This window comes from Vulpes vulpes, chromosome 5, assembly GCF_048418805.1.
Source record: "Vulpes vulpes isolate BD-2025 chromosome 5, VulVul3, whole genome shotgun sequence".
Taxonomy (NCBI): Eukaryota; Metazoa; Chordata; class Mammalia; order Carnivora; family Canidae; genus Vulpes; species Vulpes vulpes.
The window spans coordinates 3,204,673-3,226,710 of record NC_132784.1 but is presented as its reverse complement, the minus strand read 5'-3'; the positions used below and the strand labels follow the sequence as shown (position 1 = coordinate 3,226,710).

Here is a 22,038-nt window from a genome sequence, read left to right as displayed (position 1 = left end):
AATATGTTCACAGCAGATTTTATTTTTAATACCTAGGCACTCTAAAGGTTAACAATTAGGATAGTGTCAAACAATTGATGGTACATCCATTTTATGAAATAGTGTGTAAGCCTTAAAATTATGCTTAGTGAAAATCTTTAACAACATAGGGAAATTCTTAGGTATAACCTTAAGTGAATAGATTTAAAAAATACTATATAGATACAAAATATATACAGTAAAATCTCAAGTAACTTAAAAGGTAACATACATGAGAAAGTAAAAATGCATAATATAAAGTTAAGTCATTTCTAAAAAAAAAAATAAAAAGTCATTTCTGTGATAGCAGTTATGTTGATTTTAATGTTCTTTAAGCTTTTAATCATTTCCAAATTTTTAGCATGCACATTTATTTAGAATCTACTTCATTACAAAAAAGTAGTTGAAGATGCTTAAAATTAAGGCTACATTACATTTACAACTGACACATGAAGCCTAGAGTCAATCTTTTTATGCTATTTTCCAAAGCCAAAACTTTAATAAAGCCCTACACACTAAATAAACTGTCAAAATGGTTACATTAGCAAGTAATTTTTACCTGTTGAATAATACATTACTAGAATTTAGTCTAAATACTTACAAACATAGAAAAAACTGAGTGACATCAAAATAACTAGAAGATAAGCCTTTCCCCCAGTCCATTTAGCCTCCCCTCTTGCTGCACTGGCTCCCTGAAGACATCAAGCACACCCACACCTTAGGGTCTTCGCCTGGAGTGTGTGTGTTTGTGTTCCTCTATATAGCCACATGGTTATTCTTTTACATATCTTCATGCCTTGATTGAAAGCCACTTTCTTAATAAAGGTTACATGTCACTCCCTATTTAACAACAAAACTTGCCCTCTATTCTGGTACCCTTCATCCTTTTTAACTTTCTTCTTTCTCCACAGCACTTATCACCTCCTAACAAACTACACAATTTTTTTAAAAAATGAATACTGATTAATGTCTTTTTCCCCTTTACTGAAAAATAAATCCAAGAGAAGCATTTTGGTATAGTGAAGTCTCATTTAGTCCCAGATAGTTCAAAAAACCTGACACATAGCAGGTGTGCAATAAATATTTGTTGGCGACCTAAATAATGACATGTCAAAGGACAGAATCAATAATACAACCTCTAGTAATTGTATCTCCTACTTTAAACGGGATAATTTTCTGTTCCTGTGTAACTAAGCAAAACATGTGACACATGAACTTCTTAAAAGAAAATCCGGTCACTTTATCATCCCTATGGGTTTCAGTTTGTGTTTACCAAAAATGTATAGCTGACTTATTGAAAAAGGTCCCAATTTTATTTTGTTAACAATGTGTAGTATAAACTGTGTAACCAGGGAAGCAAATTAGTTTTAAATCCTGATAAGAATTCTGATAGGTGATAACCCTCATAACTTTATATTTCAATTGATATTTCTTCAGCTTGCAAACATCCTTCTGGGAATGGGGAGGCCACTCAAATATCAAACAAAGGGCCCGGCCTATTTTCTGAATCAATATGCACATCTGAAAACTGCCTACTATCTGAAGAAGGACCCAATCAGAAATTCTTTCCCTGTGATTTTCTATGAAACCAGACTATCTCTGTTTATTTTTAAAGCAGTTCTCTATTAACTTAAAATCCTTTACTCCCGGAGCACTTGGATGGATCAGTAGTTGACCATCTACCTTTGGCTGGGGAGTGATCCCGGGATCCTGGGATGGAGTCCTGCACTGGGCTTGATCCTTCTGCCTATGTCTCTGCCTCTCTCTCTCTGTTCCTCTCATGAGTAAGTAAATACAATCTTAAAAAAAAAAAAAAAAAACCCTTTACTCCCAGGGTTGGAAGCCTACACCATGTGACAGGATCTCTACAACTCCTAAGTAAAACATGTCTCACAGAATGCAAGGGAAAAGCCTCCCCAAAGATGTTGTTTAGCCAATACCTCTGAATGACGTTCTACACTTCCAGTGTCTGATCCAGAGTGCTGCTCATTTACATCATCCTCAACGTCTGACCCTGAATCCCGTTCATCCTGTACTGGGGTAGCGCCACCATCATCTGCTTAAAAATAAAACAAAAACCCACTTAAGGTGTAAGATGGATGACATCTACAACCTAAATGAACACAATGAATCAAGAATAATGTATGAGCAAAGGTTACCACTGATGACGCATGACTAATGATGCTAATGTTGTGGATAAGACAACAGTGTAATGCTTATATAAATACCAACAATCAGAACACGTATTGTGGCAGCAAAAAATACGTCATAAAGAAATGTGAAGCTTAAGAAACATCACTAAGGACCAAGTCAACAACCTCTAAATAACAGTGTACTCTTTAACTATTTCAACTTTATGTCTATTCTCTCCACAGCACTTACTTACCACCTTCTAATGTACTACAGAACTTACCAAGTTATTTGGTTTAATGTGGGTCTTTCCTCACTTGAATGAAAGGGCCAAAAGACCAAGGATTCTGGTTCACTGCTGAATCCCTGGAGCCCAGAACACTGCCTGGTATAGTACAGTAAATATCTGTTTATGAATGAAGAGCACAAGGAACTACAGTACAAAAATAGTATAAAATCCTTGAGGTAAAGCATATACTGTACTATTACAAAATGGCAAAAATGATTTGCTACCTACCTTCAACCAGTAATTTAAAATTATAAAGCAAAATTGTATTGTGAGAGGGATTTAGGCTGTTGGAGGATATGGGAAGACTTGGTTAAAAGTTTAATAAAAACACACAAAATTTTGGGACACCTGGGTGGCTCAGAGGTTGGGCATCTGCCTTCAGCTCAGGGCGTGGTCCCGGGGTCCCAGGATCGAGTCCCGCATTGGGCTCCCTGCAAGGACCCTGCTTCTCTCTCTGCCTACATCTCTGCCTCTCTGTGTCTCTCATGAATAAATAAAGAAAACATTTAAAAAATAATAAATGAACAAAATTTTTTAAACGAAGGAGTTGACTATAGAAGACGGAAAAGCTGTTTAAGAATGAAATCACTATTGGGGAACCCTGGGTGGCGCAGCAGTTTAGCGCCTGCCTTTGGCCCAGGGCGCGATCTTGGAGACCCGGGATCGAATCCTACATCGGGCTCCTGGTGCATGGAGCCTGCTTCTCCCTCTGCCTGTGTCTCTGCCTCTCTCTCTCTCTGTGTGTGACTATCATAAATAAATAAAAATTAAAAAAAAAAAAAGAATGAAATCACTATCATAGTAACGAGCAACTCTCCTGAGCTAAGAAGTAAAGAATATGATACAAGTTACAAATAATCTGCTGCAGTAGTGAGAGTGTGGGGGAGAAAAAGGCACATAAGAGGCGAAAATCCTCCCCTAGCGCAATAGGGAATCACTACGGAACGCCTAAAAATGATGTAACAAGAAAGTGCGTAAGTCAAGAATACGGAGGTAAATATTAAAAAAAAAAAAAAACGGCTAAAAGAACGAAAAGTCAGGAAACTTATTTTTCCAAGCCTTCTAGCGCTTAACTCATAGTCGTAATTACCTATGATTACTAATTTAAAAAAAATAATAATTAACTCAGAAAGAAATACAAGCCATTTGGAGAACATCCGGCAAACATTTTAGCAAAACGGCAGCGTTTTGTAAGTCACCCCGGCTCGCTGTCACAGAGCGAGTGGCAGTGAGCCCCAGGCAGGAAGGAGACCGACATTCGGACATGCAGGCACCCCTGGCAGCACCTGGAGGGAGGCCCAAGGCTCTTCCCCAGCAGGCCCCGCCGGACACGTCCCGTATCTCGGGAGCCCCCTGCAGCGCTAGGAAGGGGGTGTCCAGTGTTCACCGAGTAGCAGGAAACAAGGCCAAACTTCAGGGAGGAAAAGGATTTTGTGCCTCGAGGGAAAAGAAAGGCACAAAATGACCCAGCGAGCGCCAAGGGCGCGCGCCTTCCTCGAAGACACTCACACAACCCACACAGGGTCCCGCCTTTCCTGGACTAGAGGCTGCGGCTGCGGGAGAGACCGAAGCCGCCCTGACCCCGCGCGCGGGTGAAGGCGCAGGGAAGATCCCGCACCGCGCCCGCTGGGCCGCTCCTGGGATGCTCGCAAGACGCTGGCGGTCCCGGGAAGGACCGCGTAACCGCTGAGCACGGAGGAGCGGCCTCCCAGGTGGAGCGGCCCCCGGCGGGCTCGGAGGGCGGCCGCCGTCTGGACTCCCCGCGCCGAGGTCCCGCCCCACGATGCGCAGGGGCCCGGGGGCGGGGGGAGGGGGAGGGGGAGGTTCCCCGGGGGCCCCCTCCCCGGCCGCGCCACGGCGAGCGCCCCAGCCCCGGCCAACAGCTGCCCCGCCCCCAGCCCCGGCCCCGGCCCCGGCCCCCACGTCCCTGCCCCACCTGACTGGTCGCCGCTGTAATATTCCGAATCCATGGCAGGCGGGCTCTTGGCGGAGGGTGTCCGCGCCCCGCGCCGCCCCCGTCACCTCCTTGCTGGCGGTGTGACCCCCGACGGCGCGGCCCGATGTCCAGAGGCTCCCGCTCCGCTAGAGGCCCTCCAGAGCGCGGAGACCAGGACAGCAGCAGCAGCAGGTGCAGGTGCAGGCGCAGGTGCAAACGCTTCGACCTAAAGGCCCCCACACAAGAGGCCGTACCTGGCAGGCCGGCTGGCGTGGGCACCGGCGCTCCACTTCCCAGAAGCACCTCTGGGGCCAAAATGGCGTCTGCCCACGGCCCTCAAAGGAACGCAGCGCGCAGGCGCCGTCCCCCAGCATCTGGCCAATGAGAAGACGCAACGGAAATGACGCGCCGCGCGGCCGGAAAAGAGGCTCCTGGGTAAATTGAGCGGGAGCTCGGGCTTCAGTAAGTCACAGTCGTGTGGAGGAGCGGGAGTACGGGCGTCTCCGTGGTTCGCGGAGATGATGATGTTACCTTAGCGGCTCTCTGCCCGTGCGCCTTGTTTGAGGATCCTCTGAGTCATGTTTCTGGAAAATTGAACACGCGCTGCGATTACAGCTTCATTATCCGGCAAGTTAACGGTGGTTCCGGTCATGCAGGGAGGCGCTGGATTCCCGCCCTTACTGTGGGAAGGACGTGGCGCACTGCTCCCTGGGACTTGTAGTTTGAAGCCTCCGCAATCGTGCTGCGTTCCCAACGGGCCTGATTGAAAGGGCCGCCTTTCAAGGCATTTTTCTTCCTTCTTAATCTTTTTATAAATAGCGACTTGAGGCGCCTTGCGTGGCTCAGTCCGTGAAGCGTTGGACTGTTTCGGCTCAGATCTTGATGGCAGGGTTGTGAGTTCAAGCCCCACGTTGGACTCCACGCCCGGGCATGGAGCCTACTTAAAAATAATAATGACTTAAGAAGCCATTTGGTCAATAATTCGGAGTACGGGTTTTTGCTTCCAAAGGGCCCCTGATGAAAGAATTGTCAGACTTTACTAGAGCTGTATGCCTTCCCTAAACAGCAGTGGTTAGGAAGCCTCTTGACCTCTCAGTGATCTTTGAAGAGCTTTGAGTGAAGAACCACCCTTCTGTCTATGGCTTAGCTAAAGCTCCTTCTCCACTTTGTCATGACCCCGCTGTTAACTAGTGAGGAGGCCAAGCAAACACCTTTTTGCCTGAGCCTGCTCCTAGGGGCCCCTCAGACTTTGCAGCTTCTTGTTCTTTGTTTCTCCAACGATTGGCTGAGATCAGAAGTCTGCCCTCCCCACTGAAACTAGCCAGACGCAGACATAAACGTTTTCTGTTCCCTTGCCTGGCTGAAGTTTCTGATTGCAAATCAGTCCCAACTATTAATCATCCCGCCTTCCTCCCTATGAAGATCTAAGGCAAAACGACCTGCGCGGATGCTCTGATCTTCCTATCTGCAGTGCTCTCCCTACTACAGGCCAAATAAAATCCATTTCCTTACGTGTTTGCTTCTGTCTTAGACAAACTGGAGAACGATCTTGCCTTTTGATTAGAGGAGGGCCAGTAGAGGTAAGCAAAGATTCCCCAGAGTGTGTAGACCTGCCTGCATTGGGCTTTTTGTTACCAAAGCATAGACTGAATTTCTAGGTATGTCTAGCCTGTTGGAAGTCCTCATTTGGTTCCCTTGAAAGTCCACCAGCTACCTACCTTGGGCTTGACAGATGTGGATTCTCTGATACCATCGCTGCTGAAAGTTCTCGGAGTGCCATTAGTCAAGACACATCCTTGCTTTAATATTCCCTGCGACCTTTGTTAGCCAGGCAGAATATGCTGGCAGAACCTAGTTCCAGGCTCCAGAAATGGGCATGGGAAGGGAGAGGGGTGGTTTCTCGCTAGAAATTCCTATTTTCTTGTAAAAGAGTTCATTCCTTCCCCTGTGTAATAGAAACCGCTTTGAAATCTGAGTCTGCCCCCTATTGTGGGAATGATATTTTCTCAGGCTGTTACAAGAATTATAACAGGGAATTAATAGTGTTGGAAACCAAAGGTATAAAATTAAAATATTAACTTCCCTTCATTTGATAGAGGAGACCCCAGGATCTAAGTTGTCTTCTAGGGACACCTGGGTGGCCCAGCGGTTGAATGTCCGCCTTTGGCTCAGGATATGATCCTGGGTCCGGGGATTGAGTCCCACGTTGAGCTCCCTACAAGGAGAGCCTACTTCTCCCTCTGCCTATGTCTCTGCTTCTCTGTGTCTCTCATGAATAAATAAAATCTTTTATAAAAAAAAAAAACTGTCTTCTTACAAAGAGATGGAAAAATATTCCATGCTCATGCATTGGAAGAATTAATATTGTGAAAATTTCAATGTTACCCAGGGAAATTTACATGTTTAATTCAATCCCTATCAAAATACCATGGCCTTTTTCAGAGAGTTGGAACAAATTATCTTAAGATTTGTGTGGAATCAGAAAAGACCCCGAATAGCCAGGGGAATTTTAAAAAAGAAAACCATAGCTGGGGGCATCACAATGCCAGATTTCAGGTTGTACTACAAAGCTGTGGTCATCAAGACAGTGTGGTACTGGCACAAAAACAGACACATAGATCAATGGAACAGAATCCAGAAGTGGACCCTGAACTGTATGGTCAACTAATATTTGATAAAGGAGGAAAGACTCTCCACTGGAAGAAAGACAGTTTCTTCAATAAATGGTGCTGGGAAAATTAGACATCCACATGCAGAAGAATGAAACTAGACCACTCTCTTGCACCATACACAAAGATAAACTCAAAATGGATGAAAGATCTAAATGTGAGACAAGATTCCATCAAAATCCTAGAGGAGAACACAGGCAACACCCTTTTTGAACTCGGCCACAGTAACTTCTTGCAAGATACATCCATGAAGGCAAGAGAAACAAAAGCAAAAATGAACTATTGGGACTTCATCAAGATAAGAAGCTTTTGCACAGCGAAGGATACAGTCAACAAAACTCAAAGACAACCTACAGAATGGGAGAAGATGTTTGCAAATGACATATCAGATAAAGGGCTAGTATCCAAGATCTATAGAGAACTTGTTAAACTCAACAGCAAAGAAACAATCCAATCATGAAATGGGCAAAAGACATGAAGAGAAATCTCACAGAGGAAGACATGGACATGGCCAACATGCACATGAGAAAATGCTCCACATCACTGGCCATCAGGGAAATACAAATCAAAACTACAATGAGATACCACCTCGCACCAGTGAGAATGGGGAAAATTAACAAGGCAGGAAACCACAAATGTTGGAGAGGATGTGGAAAAGGGGAACCCTCTGACACTGTTGGTGGGAATGTGAACTGGTGCAGCCACTCTGGAGAACTGTGTGGAGGTTCCTCAAAGAGTTAAAAATAGACCTGCCCTACGACCCAGCAATTGCACTGCTGGGGATTTACCTCAAAGATACAGATGCAGTGAAACGCTGGGACACCTGCACCCCTATGTTTATAGCAGCAATGTCCACAGTAGCCAGACTGTGGAAGGAGCCTCGGTGTCCATCAAAAGATGGTGGATAAAGAAGATGTGGTCTATGTATACAATGGAATATTCCTCAGCCATTAGAAACGACAAACACCCACCATTTGCTTCAACGTTGAGGGAACTGGAGTGAAATAAGTCAATCAGAGAAGGACAAACATTATATGGTCTCATTCATTTGGGGAATATAAAAAATAGTGAAAAGAAAGGGGACAGGAGAGAAAATGAGTGGGAAATATCAGAAAGGGAGACAGAACATGAGAGACTCCTAACTCTGGGAAACAAACAAGGGGTAGTAGAAGGGGAAGGGGGCGGAGGGTTGAGGTGACTGGGTGACGGGCACTGAGGGGGGCACTTGATGGGATGAGCACTGGGTGTTATTGTATGTGTTGGCAAATTGAACACCAATAAAAAATAAATTTAAAAAAAATCTGTCTTCTAAAGAGTGTGGGTGAGATGATAACCTGTGTAGATAAGCGAAGATGAATAAGGGAGAAGTCCAGGAAGAAATTCAGTGGATGGGAACCCAGTACAAATCCTGCCATAAAGAGCTTGTAATTTCACCAGAGGTATAAGACCAACAGCCATGAAAGTGATTGGGCTAAACAGTGCAATTGCAAGAGGATGATTCTTGAATTTAATGTAAATTTTCTAAACTGTCCCAATAGTTTAAAGAATGAAAAGACAGAAGCCAACTGAACTTACCTCAATGTGCTGAGACCTAGAAGGCTGCAAAGAATTGTCAGATCTAGTTTTTGTACTCAGGAAGCCAACAAGGTAGTTTTAGTTTTAGTTTTGTTTTGTTTTGTTTTGTTTTGTTTTGCCAACAAGGTAGTTAGTGAGACAGGAAACACCTTTTGAACTAAATAAACAAAGTCTTAGTTAAAGCAATATGCTTGTCAATGCAAATACACGTCCAGGAGAGTTTCCCCAGAGCCTTTTCACCAAGTGGCTGTCCCTTAGGGCCACCAATAGAGAAATGCTAGAGCAGCACAGATGTGCCTTTCTGAGTCTCAGCTGCCTTGCATTTTAAGGACTGGTATCTCTCCAATCCCCATGCCTCACTCCAGGCCCAGCACAGTCAGTCCAAGCTGACGGTGGAGGAGAGGCACCCAAAAGGGGCTGTTTTTCCCACAAAAGATACTAGGGACAGAGAAGAGATGAAGGGAGGAAGGGCTTGCAGCCAATCACTTTTTCCCTTACCCAATAACCTGAAGACACTGAGTTCCCTAAATGAATGCAAGGTTCATTCTGCCAGACTTTTGAGACACTGTACCTTGCCAAACATGTCCATGAGTGAGAGGTCATACCATATAAGGAACAGCCTGGCACTGACAGAGCTGCAACCTGGGGCTCAGAGACCTAGGTTCTGGACCAAGCTCTGGGCTTCTTGTGCTTGCTGAGCTGGGACAGGCTACCAGCCTCCTATGAGTCTCAGTTTCCCTGTACATCAAATGAGAGTTGAATCAGAAGATTTGAAGGCCCCTTAGTTTCATCATTCTGTCTCAGAGAAGCCAGGTCTCCTAAGTCTGACCCTCCTTCTTGCTCTTGAGCCACTAGGGGGCTCTGCTAGTGAATGCAACAGGTACATCCTGAGCTCTGTCTGACACATCCCAGCCTCACAACTCACTGGGACACATGCAAGATTTGTCTCACCCAGTTGCTTGTAATACTGAAAGCTGTGACTCACTTGAAAGCTATTGATAGTGGATAATTAATCACTAAACAACATCACTAAACAGTATCATGGCATAGCACATGGCCATTAATTATAACTGAAGTGGATCTTCAGCTCTCACATGGATATCCTGATTAAGTGGGGAAAAAAATACAGAATACTATAAACAGAATAACTTTATGTGAACAACTAAAATAGCATACCAAAAACCCAACTTATTAATCCCTTAGTAAATAGGGAGAGAAGACTTTCCAACAAAGATTGAAAAGCCAAAAGCCATAAAAAACTGAAACATTTGACTACATTAAAATAAAAACTTTAAAAAAAAACTTTAAAAAAGTAGTGAAATAAAAATTTAAATGTGTGCATGGCAAAAAAAAAAAAAAAAACACATCATTAGCCCAGGCAAAATATAAATGATTAGTAAAAGAAATTTTTCTTCAACTCAGAGACCAAGAGCTAATCTCCCTAAAAGACTACAGGAGAAATCAATAAAAAGATTAATAACAGAAAAATGGGTAACTAATATGACAATTCACAGAAGAGAAAATATTAAAGGCTCTAATATACATGAAAAGATATTAACCCTAAAATAAGATGAAAAATTAAAATATTAAGATATTTTTCACTTCTCAGATTGTGAAAATCCAGTAACATTATGCTGTTGAGGCCATAGAGAAAAAGGCCCTTCCATAAGGTGCTATGGGAGTATATCGGTACAGTCCTCTACAGAACACAATTTGGAAATATCTATAAAAATTACAAATGCTTATGCTCTTTGGCTCAGCACATGGGCCAACTTCACTTCAGCAAATGTATTCTACAAATATGCTTGATCATGTACAAATTACATATCTACAAAATTATTCATTGCAGCACTACTCACAAAATATTGGAAATAACCTAAATATCCAAATAGGAATGATTACAAAATTATGATACATTTGTACAATGCAATGTTATATAGCTATAACAAAATATGAGGAAACTTGTATACTGATACAAAAAGATTTCTAAGCTGGATTCAGTGAAAAAATGCAAAATGCAGAACAGTGTTAGTGTATCTCATCTTTTGTGACAAGGGGAGGATAACATATATTTGTTGTTGTTTATAACTATGTTTTAAATTTTTGAAAAATAGTATAGAAAATATACTAGTTGTCTGTTTTGGGATTGAAGGTGAGGATGGGAATAAGCCATGACGCATAATCCTTACTCTTGGTCCACATGATGACTTCTGTTTGATTCTGTTTAATTCTGTCATGTCATATCAAGTGATACAGCCCACCACTAGGTAGCCCACAATTTGAAAACTAGAAGTGCCCCTCTTCACTTGTCCATGGTGTGGAAGCTACCCAGGTCAGTTTGTCATGATTGGGCTTCATCTCCATGCAGATGATTAAAACAAAGACGTCTTCTTGGATTCACTGTGGTTTCACCTTGTACAGAAACCATAGATGTGGGTCGCCTGGGTGGCTCAGTGGTTGAGCGTCTGCCTTCAGCTCAGGGCGTGACCCCAGGGTCCTAGGATCAAGTCCCAAATCGGGATCCTCACTGGGAGCCTGCTTCTCCCTCTGCCTATGTCTTGCCTCTCTCTGTGTGTCTCTCATGAATAAATATATAAAATCTCAAAAAGAAAAAAAAAAAAAGGAAACCATGGACCTATGCCTTGCCCCGAACAAAGCCCCACTTCAATATGTGTGTGGCTGAATAACGATTCAAGTTTCAAAAGAATTATTTGTCTTTGGTTTGGTTTGGGTTTGGTTTGGGGCTTGGGTTTTTTTGTGGCGAGGTCCACATCACTGGAAGTGTGTAAGCAGAGGCTGCCAGTGTGTCAGAAAGGAATTCAGCTCTGGAAACATGGTTCAACCAAGTGATTTGCACAACTTTCTTTTTTCCAGCTATTTTTAGGGGGGCCTGGGTGGCTCGGTTGGTTAAGCATCTGCCTTGAGCTCACGTCCCAGGGTCCTGGGACTGAGCCCCACATCATGCTCCCTGCTCATTGGGGGAATCTGCTTCCCCCTTCCCCCTTTCCCTCTCCCCCATTTGTTCATGCTCTCTTGTTCTCATAAATAAATAAATAAATAAATAAATAAATAAATAAATAAAATCTTTTAAAAAATAATTATTTTAAAAAATTGTGGCAAAATACATCTAACTTAAAACTTGCCTTTTTAGCCATCTTCAAGTGCACAATTCAGTGGTATTAATAACATTCAGAATGTTCTGCAACCATCACCCCAATCTATTTCCAAAAATTTTCATCACCCCAAACAGTAATTCTGTATCCATTAAGCAATAATTCCCATTTTCCCTTCCCACAGGCCCTGGTAAATTCTAACCTTTCTTTCTCAGTGAAAGTGGTTATTCTAGTATTCCATATAAGTGGAATCATATTTTTCTTTTTGTAACTAACTTAATTCACTTAGCATATTCTCAGGGTTCATCAGTGTTACAGCATGTGTTAGGACCTCATTCTATTTGCAGCTAAGTAATATTCCATTGTATGTCTATACCACATTTTAACAAAATCCATTCTTCTGTTGATGGACACTTGAATAGCTTCCACCGTTTGGCTACTGTGAATAATGCTGCTATGAATAGCAAAGTTGCAGAGGCAAAATCAACACACAAGTATTAATTTTGTTTACGTATACCAATAATGAACAATCTGTATGAAAATTAAGACAATAATCTCATTTACAGGGATGCCTGGATGGCTTAGTGGTTGAGCATCTGCCTTTGGCTCAGGGAGTGATCCCGGGGTCCCAGGATTGAGTCCCATGTTGAGCTCCCTGCAGGGAGCCTGCTTCTCTCTCTGCCTGTGTCTCTACCTCTCTCTCTCTATCATGAATAAACAATTTTTAAAAAATCTCATTTACAATAGCATTAAAAAGAATTAAGTACTTAGGAATAAATTTAACCAAAGAAGTGCAAAACTTGTGCACTGAAAACTATAAAACATTGCCCAAAGCACTTAAAGAAGATATAAATAAATTAAAAGCTATCTCATGTTCATGGATCAGAAGACTTAATATTGTTAAGATGGGTAATACTACCCACGATAATTTGCAAATTTAGTGCAATCCCTATCAAAATCCCAATGGCATTTTTATTTTGCTGGAATTTCAAGGAATTCCTGAAGAGTCAAAATAATGAATAAGAACAAAGTTGGAGGACTCACTCCTCTTAATTCAAAATTTACTACAAAACATTAATTTACTACAAGACATTAATCAAAACAGTGTAGCAGCAGCCTAAGGATAGACATACAGACCAACAGAATAGAATTGAGAGTCCAGAAATAAACCTTCACATCTATGGTTAACAGATTTTTGACAAAGGTGCCAAGGCCACTCAATGGGAAAAGAACAGTCTCTTTAGTAAGTGGTGCTGAGAAATGAATATCCACCTGCAAAAAAAAAGAAAAAGAAAAAGAAAACGAAGTTGGCCCTTTATCATACACCATAGGCAAAAATTAACTTAAAAAGGATCAGAGACCTAAATGTAAGAGCTAAAGCCATAAAACTTTCAGAAAAAAACAAAGAAGCAAATCTATATGACATTGTATTTAACAATGGTTTCTTGAATATGACACCAAAAGCAAAGGTAACAAAGGAAAAAATAGGTGAACTGGAATTCTTTCAAACTAAAACCTTCTGTGCATCAAAGGATCACTATCAAGAGTGAAAAAAGGGGCGCCTGGGTGGCTTAGTCAGTGAAGTGTCCAACTCTTGATTTTGGCTCAGGTCATGATCTCAAGATCCTGAGATGGAGACGTGCATCAAGCTCTGCATCCACTCCGTGCTGAGCCGGGAGTCAGCTTTTCTGCTCCCTCTGCATGACACCCTACTCACATGCTCTCTCTCTCTTTCTCTCAAATAAATAAATAAATAAATAAATAAATAAATAAATAAATAAATAAGTCTTTAAAACAAAAAGAGTGAAAAGACCACCTACAGAACTGAAGAACATTTTTGCAAATCACATACTTGATAAGGGCTTCTTGAATATGTGAAGAACTTCTACAACTCAGTTACAAGAGGGCAAAGAACCCAATTTTAAATATGGGCAAAAGCTTGAATAGACATTGTTCCAAAGAAGATGTACAAGTGGCTGCTAAGCATACAAAAATGCTCAGCATCATTAGTCATTTTAAAAAGTGCAAATCAAAACAACTATGGGATACCACTTCACACCAACTAGAATGCCCATAATCAAAATAATGGAAACTAACAAGTGTTGAAGATGCATGGAAATTGCAATCATACAGTTGCTGGTGGGAAGGTAGAATTGTGCAGCCACTGTGAAAAATTTTGGCGGTTCCTCAGTAAGTTAAACATAGGGTTACCATATGACCCAACAATTCCACTCCTTCGTATACATACCAAAGAACTAAAAATGGGGGCTCAAATGGAATCTTTGTTTTGTGTGTGTGTGTTTTTTCTTAAAGATTTTATTTATTTATTCATGAGAGACACACAGAGAGAGGCAGAGACATAGGCAGAGGGAGAAGCAGGCTCCCCACGGAATCATGCTCTGAGCCAGAGGCAGACACTCAACTGCTGAGCCACCCAGGTGTCCCTGGAGTCTTTGGGTTTTTTTTGTTTTGGGGGGGGGGGGTTTGAGTCTGTTTTTTAATATACTTTTAATTTTGGAATAATTTTAGAGTTACAGAAAATTTGCAAAGATGGCATAATTTATATATCTGTCACCCAGTGTCCCTGATATTAACATTTTATATTTCTAGTTGTCATCACATTTGTCAAAATCAAGAAACCAACACTGGCACATACTATTAGCAAAATTGTAGGCTTTATTTAGATTTCTATTGTCTTTCTGCAAATGCCCTTTTTCTGTCCCAGGACCCCACCCAAGATGCCACACTGCATTTAACTGTCATTTCTCCTTAGTTTCTGGTCTGTGACAGTTTCCTAAACTTCCCTTGTCTTCCATAATCTTGACAGTTCTGAGGCATCCTTGTCAGATATTTGGTAGGTTGTCCCTCAGTTTGGTTTGCCTGATGTTTTTCTCATGATTAGACGGGGGTTGTGGCTTTGAGCAAGAACATCCCAGACTAATGCACCCTTCTTACCACTGCCTAGCAATGTGGCTTATTGCAAGAAGAAGTTAACCTTGATCACTTCATGGATGAGGAACAATTAGTCTGCTAGGGCTACTGTAATGAATACCACAGACTGGGCAGCTTAACCAACAGGGATTTGTGTCCTCACAGTTCTGGGAACTGGAAATGTGTGATCAATGTAGCTGCAGAGGTGGTTTCTCCTAAGGATTTTCTCCCTGGTTTGTAGATGCCCATCTTCTCCCTTCCTCTTCACATTGTCTTTCCTTTGTGCATATCTGTGACTCCACCTTTTCTTGTAAGGACATGGGTCAAACGGGATTAGGACCTACCCTAACAACCTCATTTCACCTTAATTCCCTCTTTAAAGGCTGTATCTCCAAATACAGCCCATTGTGAGGTACTGGGAGGATAGAACTTCAACATACAAAATTTGACACACCTTTCAGCCCATAAAACTTGGGGTTAGTTAGGGTAGTACCTTCTGGATATCTGTAATGTTAAGTTGCTATTTCTTTTTTTCCACTCCTTATTCCTTGGAAGCAAGTTACTAAGCCCAGTCCATAGGGGAGATGTATGGAATTCTTTTATTAAAAACAAACCAGCAAACAGAAGATTTCCTGGCAAATTCCTTCCATTTGTCCCATGTCTATGCAAGCACCAAGTCATGGAGACAGTCTGAGTCTCCCTGCACCCTAAAACCCAGAATGATTTGCTACAGAGAAGGGCCTCAGTAAACACCCACTGAGCAAGTTATTGAGTGACCAGGTCAGGAAGAGAGTGGTATAGCTACCTTGAAATCCTGGCCTTCCTTTTGGCTCCAAACTCTGTTTGAGGATAGTTGATATTCTTTTTTTTTTTAATATTTTATTTATTTATTCATAAGAGGCACAGAGAGAGAGAGAGAGGCAGAGACACAGGCAGAGGGAGAAGCAGGCTCCATGCAGAGAGCCCGACATGGGACTCGATCCCGGGTCTCCAGGATCACGCCCTGGGCCGAAGGCAGCGCTAAACCGCTGAGCCACCGGGGCTGCCCGATAGTTGATATTCTTGGGTCTAGGTTTAACAGGAAATGTAAAGCTGAAAAGATAATTTTTTAAAATATTCTATTTATTTATTTGAGAGAGGGAGCCAAGTGGGGGAGGGACAGAGGGACAGAGGGAGAGGGTCAAGCAGACTCCACACTCCCATACACAGGGCTCCATCCCAGGACCCCAAGATCATTGATGTGGGAAGCAAAGGCAGAAGAGAAATTATTAAATTTCCTTACTACCTACAGCCCACTGACAAGTCCTTGAAACAGGAAGAGTGACCTTCCTCTAGGGACTCAACTGCCTTGATGTTAATACTTAGCTAATGGCAATCCTAGCCAAACTCCAGGATCCCATGAGTCTACTTTAACAGCTAAAAATTCCTTGAAGGGTGCCTGGGTAGCTCAGTCAATTGAGCCTCTGCCTTTGGCTTGGGTCGTGATCTCTGGGTCCTGAGATGAAGCTCCACATTGGGCTCCCTGCTCAGTGAGGAGTCTGCTTTTCCATCTTCTGCACCCCCTGCTTGTTCTCTCTCTCTCTTTCTCTCTCCCTCTCTGTCTCTCTCTCTCTCTTCCTATCAAATAAATAAATAAAATGTTTTAAAAAATAAAAATTCGGGGATCCCTGGGTGGCGCAGCAGTTTGGCGCCTGCCTTTGACCCAGGGCGCGATCCTGGAGACCCGGGATCGAATCCCACGTCAGGCTCCTGGTGCATGGAGCCTGTTTCTCCCTCTGCCTGTGTCTCTGCCTCTCTCTCTCTCTCTCTCTGTGACTATCATAAATAAATAAAAATTAAAAAAAAATTAAAAAAAAATAAAAAATAAAAATTCCTTGAGAAAGCTCCTTTATCTCTAAACTCCTCAAGATATGGGTTGGCAGTCATCCCCCAAGCATATGGCCCACTGATATACATCTGAAGGTCTCATGACTAAGGTTTTATTAGACGGTAATAAATGACCTTTTCCCAACAATAGCTAGCCCCCTCAAGGTCCTGGAAACTTTGCTTCTAAAATTACTCAGAGATTTCCACTACCCCTAACCCCCTCCCAGCTTGAAAATATATAATGGGCCACTCCAGTGCAGCTCTTTCTGCCCACAGATCCTATTCCCGTGCTTTAATAAAATCACCTTTTTGTACCAAAGACATTTCAAGAATTCTTTCTTGGCTGTTGGCTTTGAACCCTAACGTTCTTTCCTATATCAATCATGACCTGAGCTGAAGTCAGATATTTAGTGTACTGAACTACCCAGGCATCCCTGGAAAGATAATTATATCTACAGTAGATTCAAGAGAATTTTTAAGTTAGTAGGGGTTGTACGGTTGTAATCTCTAGTTTTAGGGACTAGGCAAAAAAAGAAAAAAATGCTTTTTTCAAAACCAGTTTAAAGCAGCAGTGAGTTTTTATGGACTCTTTGACATTTTTTCCAGGACTCTGGGTAATAAACACATACCAGTAATAAGAGCAAATCCCACCCTCCCTTACCTGCACAATTTGTTTCCAGCTGGACTGTAGCTCCCTCAGGCAGTAGGTGTGTGTGACAGCTCCTCTGCATTTAGTGCATTTTGCAGGCTTCAGATACCAGAACAGATGGGATTGACACGACTGCTCCCTGCTCAAAAGAAGCAGCCATTTCACCTGGACATACAAGCTGACATTCCTGGAACAATTATGTTTAAGATGGTATTGCTTATAGGTTCAAATCCTGGCTCTCTAACTTTTTAGCTATGTGACCTTGGACAAATTACTTTACCTCTCTCCTTATTTCAATGTCATCATCTATGAGGTGGGGATAATAGTAGCATTTACCTCATAGAGTTATTAGGCTAGAGTGAACTATAGCAGTCAGGGCCAACATCCTGGAAGAAGAGTATTTGAACTGGTATTTAAAAGACAAAAGCAGATTTGGATGGGAGAGGAATCATATTTTAATAATCACGGGTTAACTATTATAACAACAAATATCAGTGGCTTGATACAAAAATTTATTTCTTGCTCTTATAAATAGGGTCAGTAAATTCAGTGGTGGAATGGAGATGGTACTCTGCTCCCAGGGGTCATTCAGGAACCAAGGCTCTTTCCATATTGTGGCTTGACCACATATTGTGGCCCCAGAATCCACTGTTGGATGCTTTGCATATCACCAACAGAGGGAAGAAGAAAGACAGCACAGGATATATCGCAGGGCCTGGAAGTGGAGCATATTACTTACCTTTATTCCAGAGCCATTCCTGTGAGTGAGATTGGAAAGAGTATCTGTTATGAGACCAGAATGAAAAGAAATTGTGCACACAGAGCATTCCAGTCAAGAGGAAGAACTCTGTCCTGAAGCTTCTCTTCTCAGAAATGAATCTCTTCCAATGCACCCCTCAACCTCAGCCTCTTCCAAGAGTTAGACAAGATGTCATTATCATCATCACGGTCACAACCATCAACATGATTTCCCTGGCTCCCTGGTTGATTGAGTTGCCGCATAATCAAGTTTTTGCCTTCTCCTCGCATTACTTCAACCTCCCTAGGGCAATCAAATTAGTCACCAGGATGCCATTGACCCTGGTCATGGGGCAGATGTCCCCTGTTTATGACCAATGGCTAGGTTTAAATACCAGGACCCAAAGCTGAGATTTATCCCTGGATTTCCAACAGTCCTTCAGAAGGGAGGAAGGAACTCTTCCATTTAGTGTCCCAGCTTTGCCCCTCCTGCTGCCTTGGATAAACCTCTGAGTGAATCCCTCAAATGGTTGTGATAATAAAGCACAATCAGAAATGAGTCATTTCCTCCAGGACTGAGATGGTGTATGCCTCCCCAGCTCATCAGGACTTTGAATCCGAGCTCTGCCCAGGCTAGCAATATCTACCTCACAGTTGCTGATCCAGGGAAGATGAAGTACTCACACTTGCCTGAGGATAGTCATTTCCCTGGCATGTCCCCTGGGGTCCAGTTTGATAGCCTCTTCTCTGCACCCTCCATGTCTTCTGGGCATATCTGCCTGCCATTCAAGGAGGCCAGGGCAGAGTCACCTCTTCCAAGAGAACATCTCCTTCTGGCCTTTGATGTTCTTCTCCTCTTTCAGCCTCAGCTGCACCTGGACCTACAAGCTATACCCTGGTTCTCAACTGGGAATGGTCTTGTCCCCCAGGAGATATTTGGCAATATTTGGACACATTTTGATTGCACCACTGGAGGAGTACATCTAATGGGTAGAGGCCAGGCTTGCCACTAAACATTCTACAGTGCACAGGGCAACTCTTCCCAAATCCCCAACAAAGTATAATCCAGTCCAAAATGTCAGTAATGTCAAGATTGAGAAACCCTGAACTACACAGATAAAATGTGTCCTGTGATTTACATTCCCATACCACGAATAACTGTGTTTCCAAGGAGGCATTTAAACCCCGCCTCTTCCCAGACATTGATCTGCCCTTGGGCCCTCAGAGACCTTGGGAAAAAAGGATCTTCTGATCCTGGGCCAGAGCAAGCAAGTTGGGGAAGCACTTTCTTTGGAAATCACTAAAAATATGATGTCTTATCCATCCCTGGTGTTTGGGGAGGGAGAGAGTCCAGTTTGAGGGTTGGTGTGGTGTAAGGTAGTATAATGAACAGTGGTCTTGGAGTCAGGTAGAACTCCACTCAAATCTTGTCCCACCGCTTTTAGCTGTGTGACATAAGCACGTTTCTTAACCTCTTTGGTTTAACTTCCTCACTATAAAATGAGGATAAGCACCCCTAAATTTGTAGGGTTTTGATGAGGATGTAAGACGGCAGCTGGCCAGCACTTACAAAGCACTCATTAAATGCTAGTTCTCTAGAACTGAGAATTCTAAAATTCTCTAAAGGGTGGCTCAGTCACGGAGACCTATGCTGCTAGCTATGCTATTTTATAGTGTTAATAGATAACTTGACTGCTATAGGCCAGAGGGGAAGGTTAGGGCCACCAGGAAACAAGCAACTTCAGGATGACCTAGGATGTGTTGATAGAGGTGAAATGAAATACTCCCTATACTCTGTTTTCGTTGCTATGGTGATACTACAGTGGGCTTGATCGTTGGACAGAAATGAAACGAAACATAATTGTCCTATGGAGGCGTTTTGGCTCAGCTCAGAAACATATATTTTTTTCTAAGATTCATTTATTTGTCTAAACAAGAGAGTGTGAGCACGAGCTGGGAGAGGAACAGAGGGAGAGAGAGAAGCAGGCTCCCCGCTGAGCACAGAGCCTGATGCAGCGGCTCAACCCCAGGACACTGAGATCATGACCTGAGCCAAAAGCAGATGCTTAACCAACTGAACCTCCCAGATGCCCCTCAGAAACATATTTTTTTAAATAAATTAATTTTTATTGATGTTCAATTTACCAACATACAGAATAACACCCAGTGCTCATCCCGTCAAGTGTCCCCCTCAGTGCCCGTCACCCATTCCCCCCCACCCCCCGCCCTCCTCCCCTTCCACCACCCCTAGTTCGTTTCCCAGAGTTATCAGAAACATATTTTTAAAGGTTAACTGAATATTTGCATCTTGAGGAGAATCGTGGCAGTCACATTAGGCTGCAGGAAAGCCGAGTTTGGTTACAGGTGTGATAGGGAAGAGCCTACCTTGATCACTCTCAGCTCCTCTTCCTAATTTCCAGGGCCTGGAATCCTTGAAATTCCTCAGCAATGGAATAAATACCCGAGGCTCCAGGAAAAGTGTCCCTCAGGGTGTCTGCCTGTGAACCCTGCCAAGGTCCTGGCAGTAACACATACACCCTTTGCTAGCAGGGAAGACTTGACATGCCACTTGAGAAAGGTTAGCAACAAAACACTCATTCCCTTGCTTCGATAAGTTCCCTTCTGGAACCTTCCTGTGGTGTCATAATGCAAACAGAGCTATGAGCACAAACTTGTTCATTGCAGTGTTGTGGATAATAGCAAAGGATTGGGTGCCTCTTGATGTCCATCCAGGGAGGATGACTACACAAATAACGGGGCATTTGTAGGAGAGACTGTAATGCTGTATTTAAAGACTGGTGGTTAGAGTTTGGTACAGTGTAAGTAAGAAAATGCTTACAATATAAATGTCCAATGTAAAAGACAAAGTGGGAAACAAGTTTGTTTCCAAAATGTACTTCTGGGCAGGGGGCAGGACTGGTCTCTCCCCGCCAGATCTTCCAGGGGAAGGCTGGGGCGTTGTGGGCAACACAATTTGGACAGCCCCTTTCTTCTGCTGCTCTCCCAACACCCCGAAGGCGGGCTCAGGTCCCAGAGAGAAGTCCCACCCCGCATGATCCCTCACTCCAAATCCCATATCCACCAGGACTCTCTCCCGCCAGGTCCTGCTCCCCGTGGCTGTCTCCCAGTGTCTGCTCTTTCTGGTGCCACTGCAGGGGCTCTGCCTGTCTGTGATCCTGCCTCCACGGGATTCGAGGTCTGGGGAGATGGGAGCCACTCAGTCCCCTCCTGACCCCTCCTACGCTCCTGGCTTCCCCTTCCTCCAAAAAAAAAAAAAAAATGTATCCAAAATGTACTTCTGTCAAATTTTGTTTAAAACAGGCCGTGGCTAGACATACCTTATAAACTGCTTTCTTCTGCCCACATATTCTGTTCTGCTATCTCTTTTTGCACTAGGGCAGAGGAAGAGAGCCAGAGAGGACCCAGCCCCGGAGCAAGGGGCTCACCGTTTCTGGGAGCTGCCCAAGGCAGCCACACCAATCCTCTGAGAGTGAACTGGTATCTTTCCAAACCAGAGAAGCCACAGGCCATGTGAAGGCTTCTTCCCCTCTCCCCCCAGAACCAGTGTTGGCCCAGAAACTGGCTGAGAGTTTAGGGAGCAAGAGGCCAGCTGGTGCCTAGGTAGGACTTGGGGACAGCACTCACAGGGAGCAGGTTGGGTGCTGGCTGAAAGTCCCAGGGCACATGCTTCCTCCAAATGGTTGTTATCCCTCCTCACTCCCTACCCCTGGCACCGGCTGTGTGATTGTAAGGAAGAAACTCCTTCACACTGAAACAGCAGGAGTGTTCATCACAAGGAAGCTGGGACTGTGAGGAACCCCCCCACAGGAAGCAGAGGCCGCTATTGGGCAGGGGTGGCCTCTGCCTCCAACTGGAACTGTCATCTCCAGCTCTACAGCCTGTCCACTGTACCCTTCCCCCCCCCCCCCCCCCCCCCCCGTGCTTAGTTCCTGTTTCTTCCTTTTTTTTTTTTTTTTAAGATTTTATTTATTCATGAGAGACACAAAGAGGCAGGGACAGGAGAAGCAGGCTCCATGCAGGGAGCCTGATGTGGGATTTGACCCCTGGACTCCAGGATGACGCCCTGAGCCAAAGCAGATGCCCAACCACTGAGCCACTCAGGC

At 43.4% G+C, this 22,038-nt stretch overlaps 1 protein-coding gene across 12 annotated transcripts in view; it reads right to left on the bottom strand.

Annotated features, from left to right (window-relative positions):
* The window catches only part of IWS1 (interacts with SUPT6H, CTD assembly factor 1), a 41,156-nt gene extending 35,594 nt beyond the window's left edge, over nt 1–5,562 (bottom strand). For 6 of the 12 annotated variants that reach the window (XM_072757476.1, XM_072757472.1, XM_072757482.1 and 3 more), the window contains exons 1-2: nt 4,374–4,721; nt 1,959–2,077 (exon numbers count right to left, since the gene is read on the bottom strand). In XM_072757476.1, coding sequence (XP_072613577.1) covers nt 1,959–2,077; nt 4,374–4,407 — 153 coding nt within the window. In that variant the 5' untranslated portion in view covers nt 4,408–4,721. Of the gene's footprint in view, nt 1–1,958; nt 2,078–4,373 lie in introns of all 12 variants that reach the window. The other 6 variants (XR_012001479.1, XM_072757483.1, XM_072757478.1 and 3 more) reach the window with 5 other exon arrangements.
* Between the last annotated feature and the right edge of the window lie 16,476 nt (nt 5,563–22,038).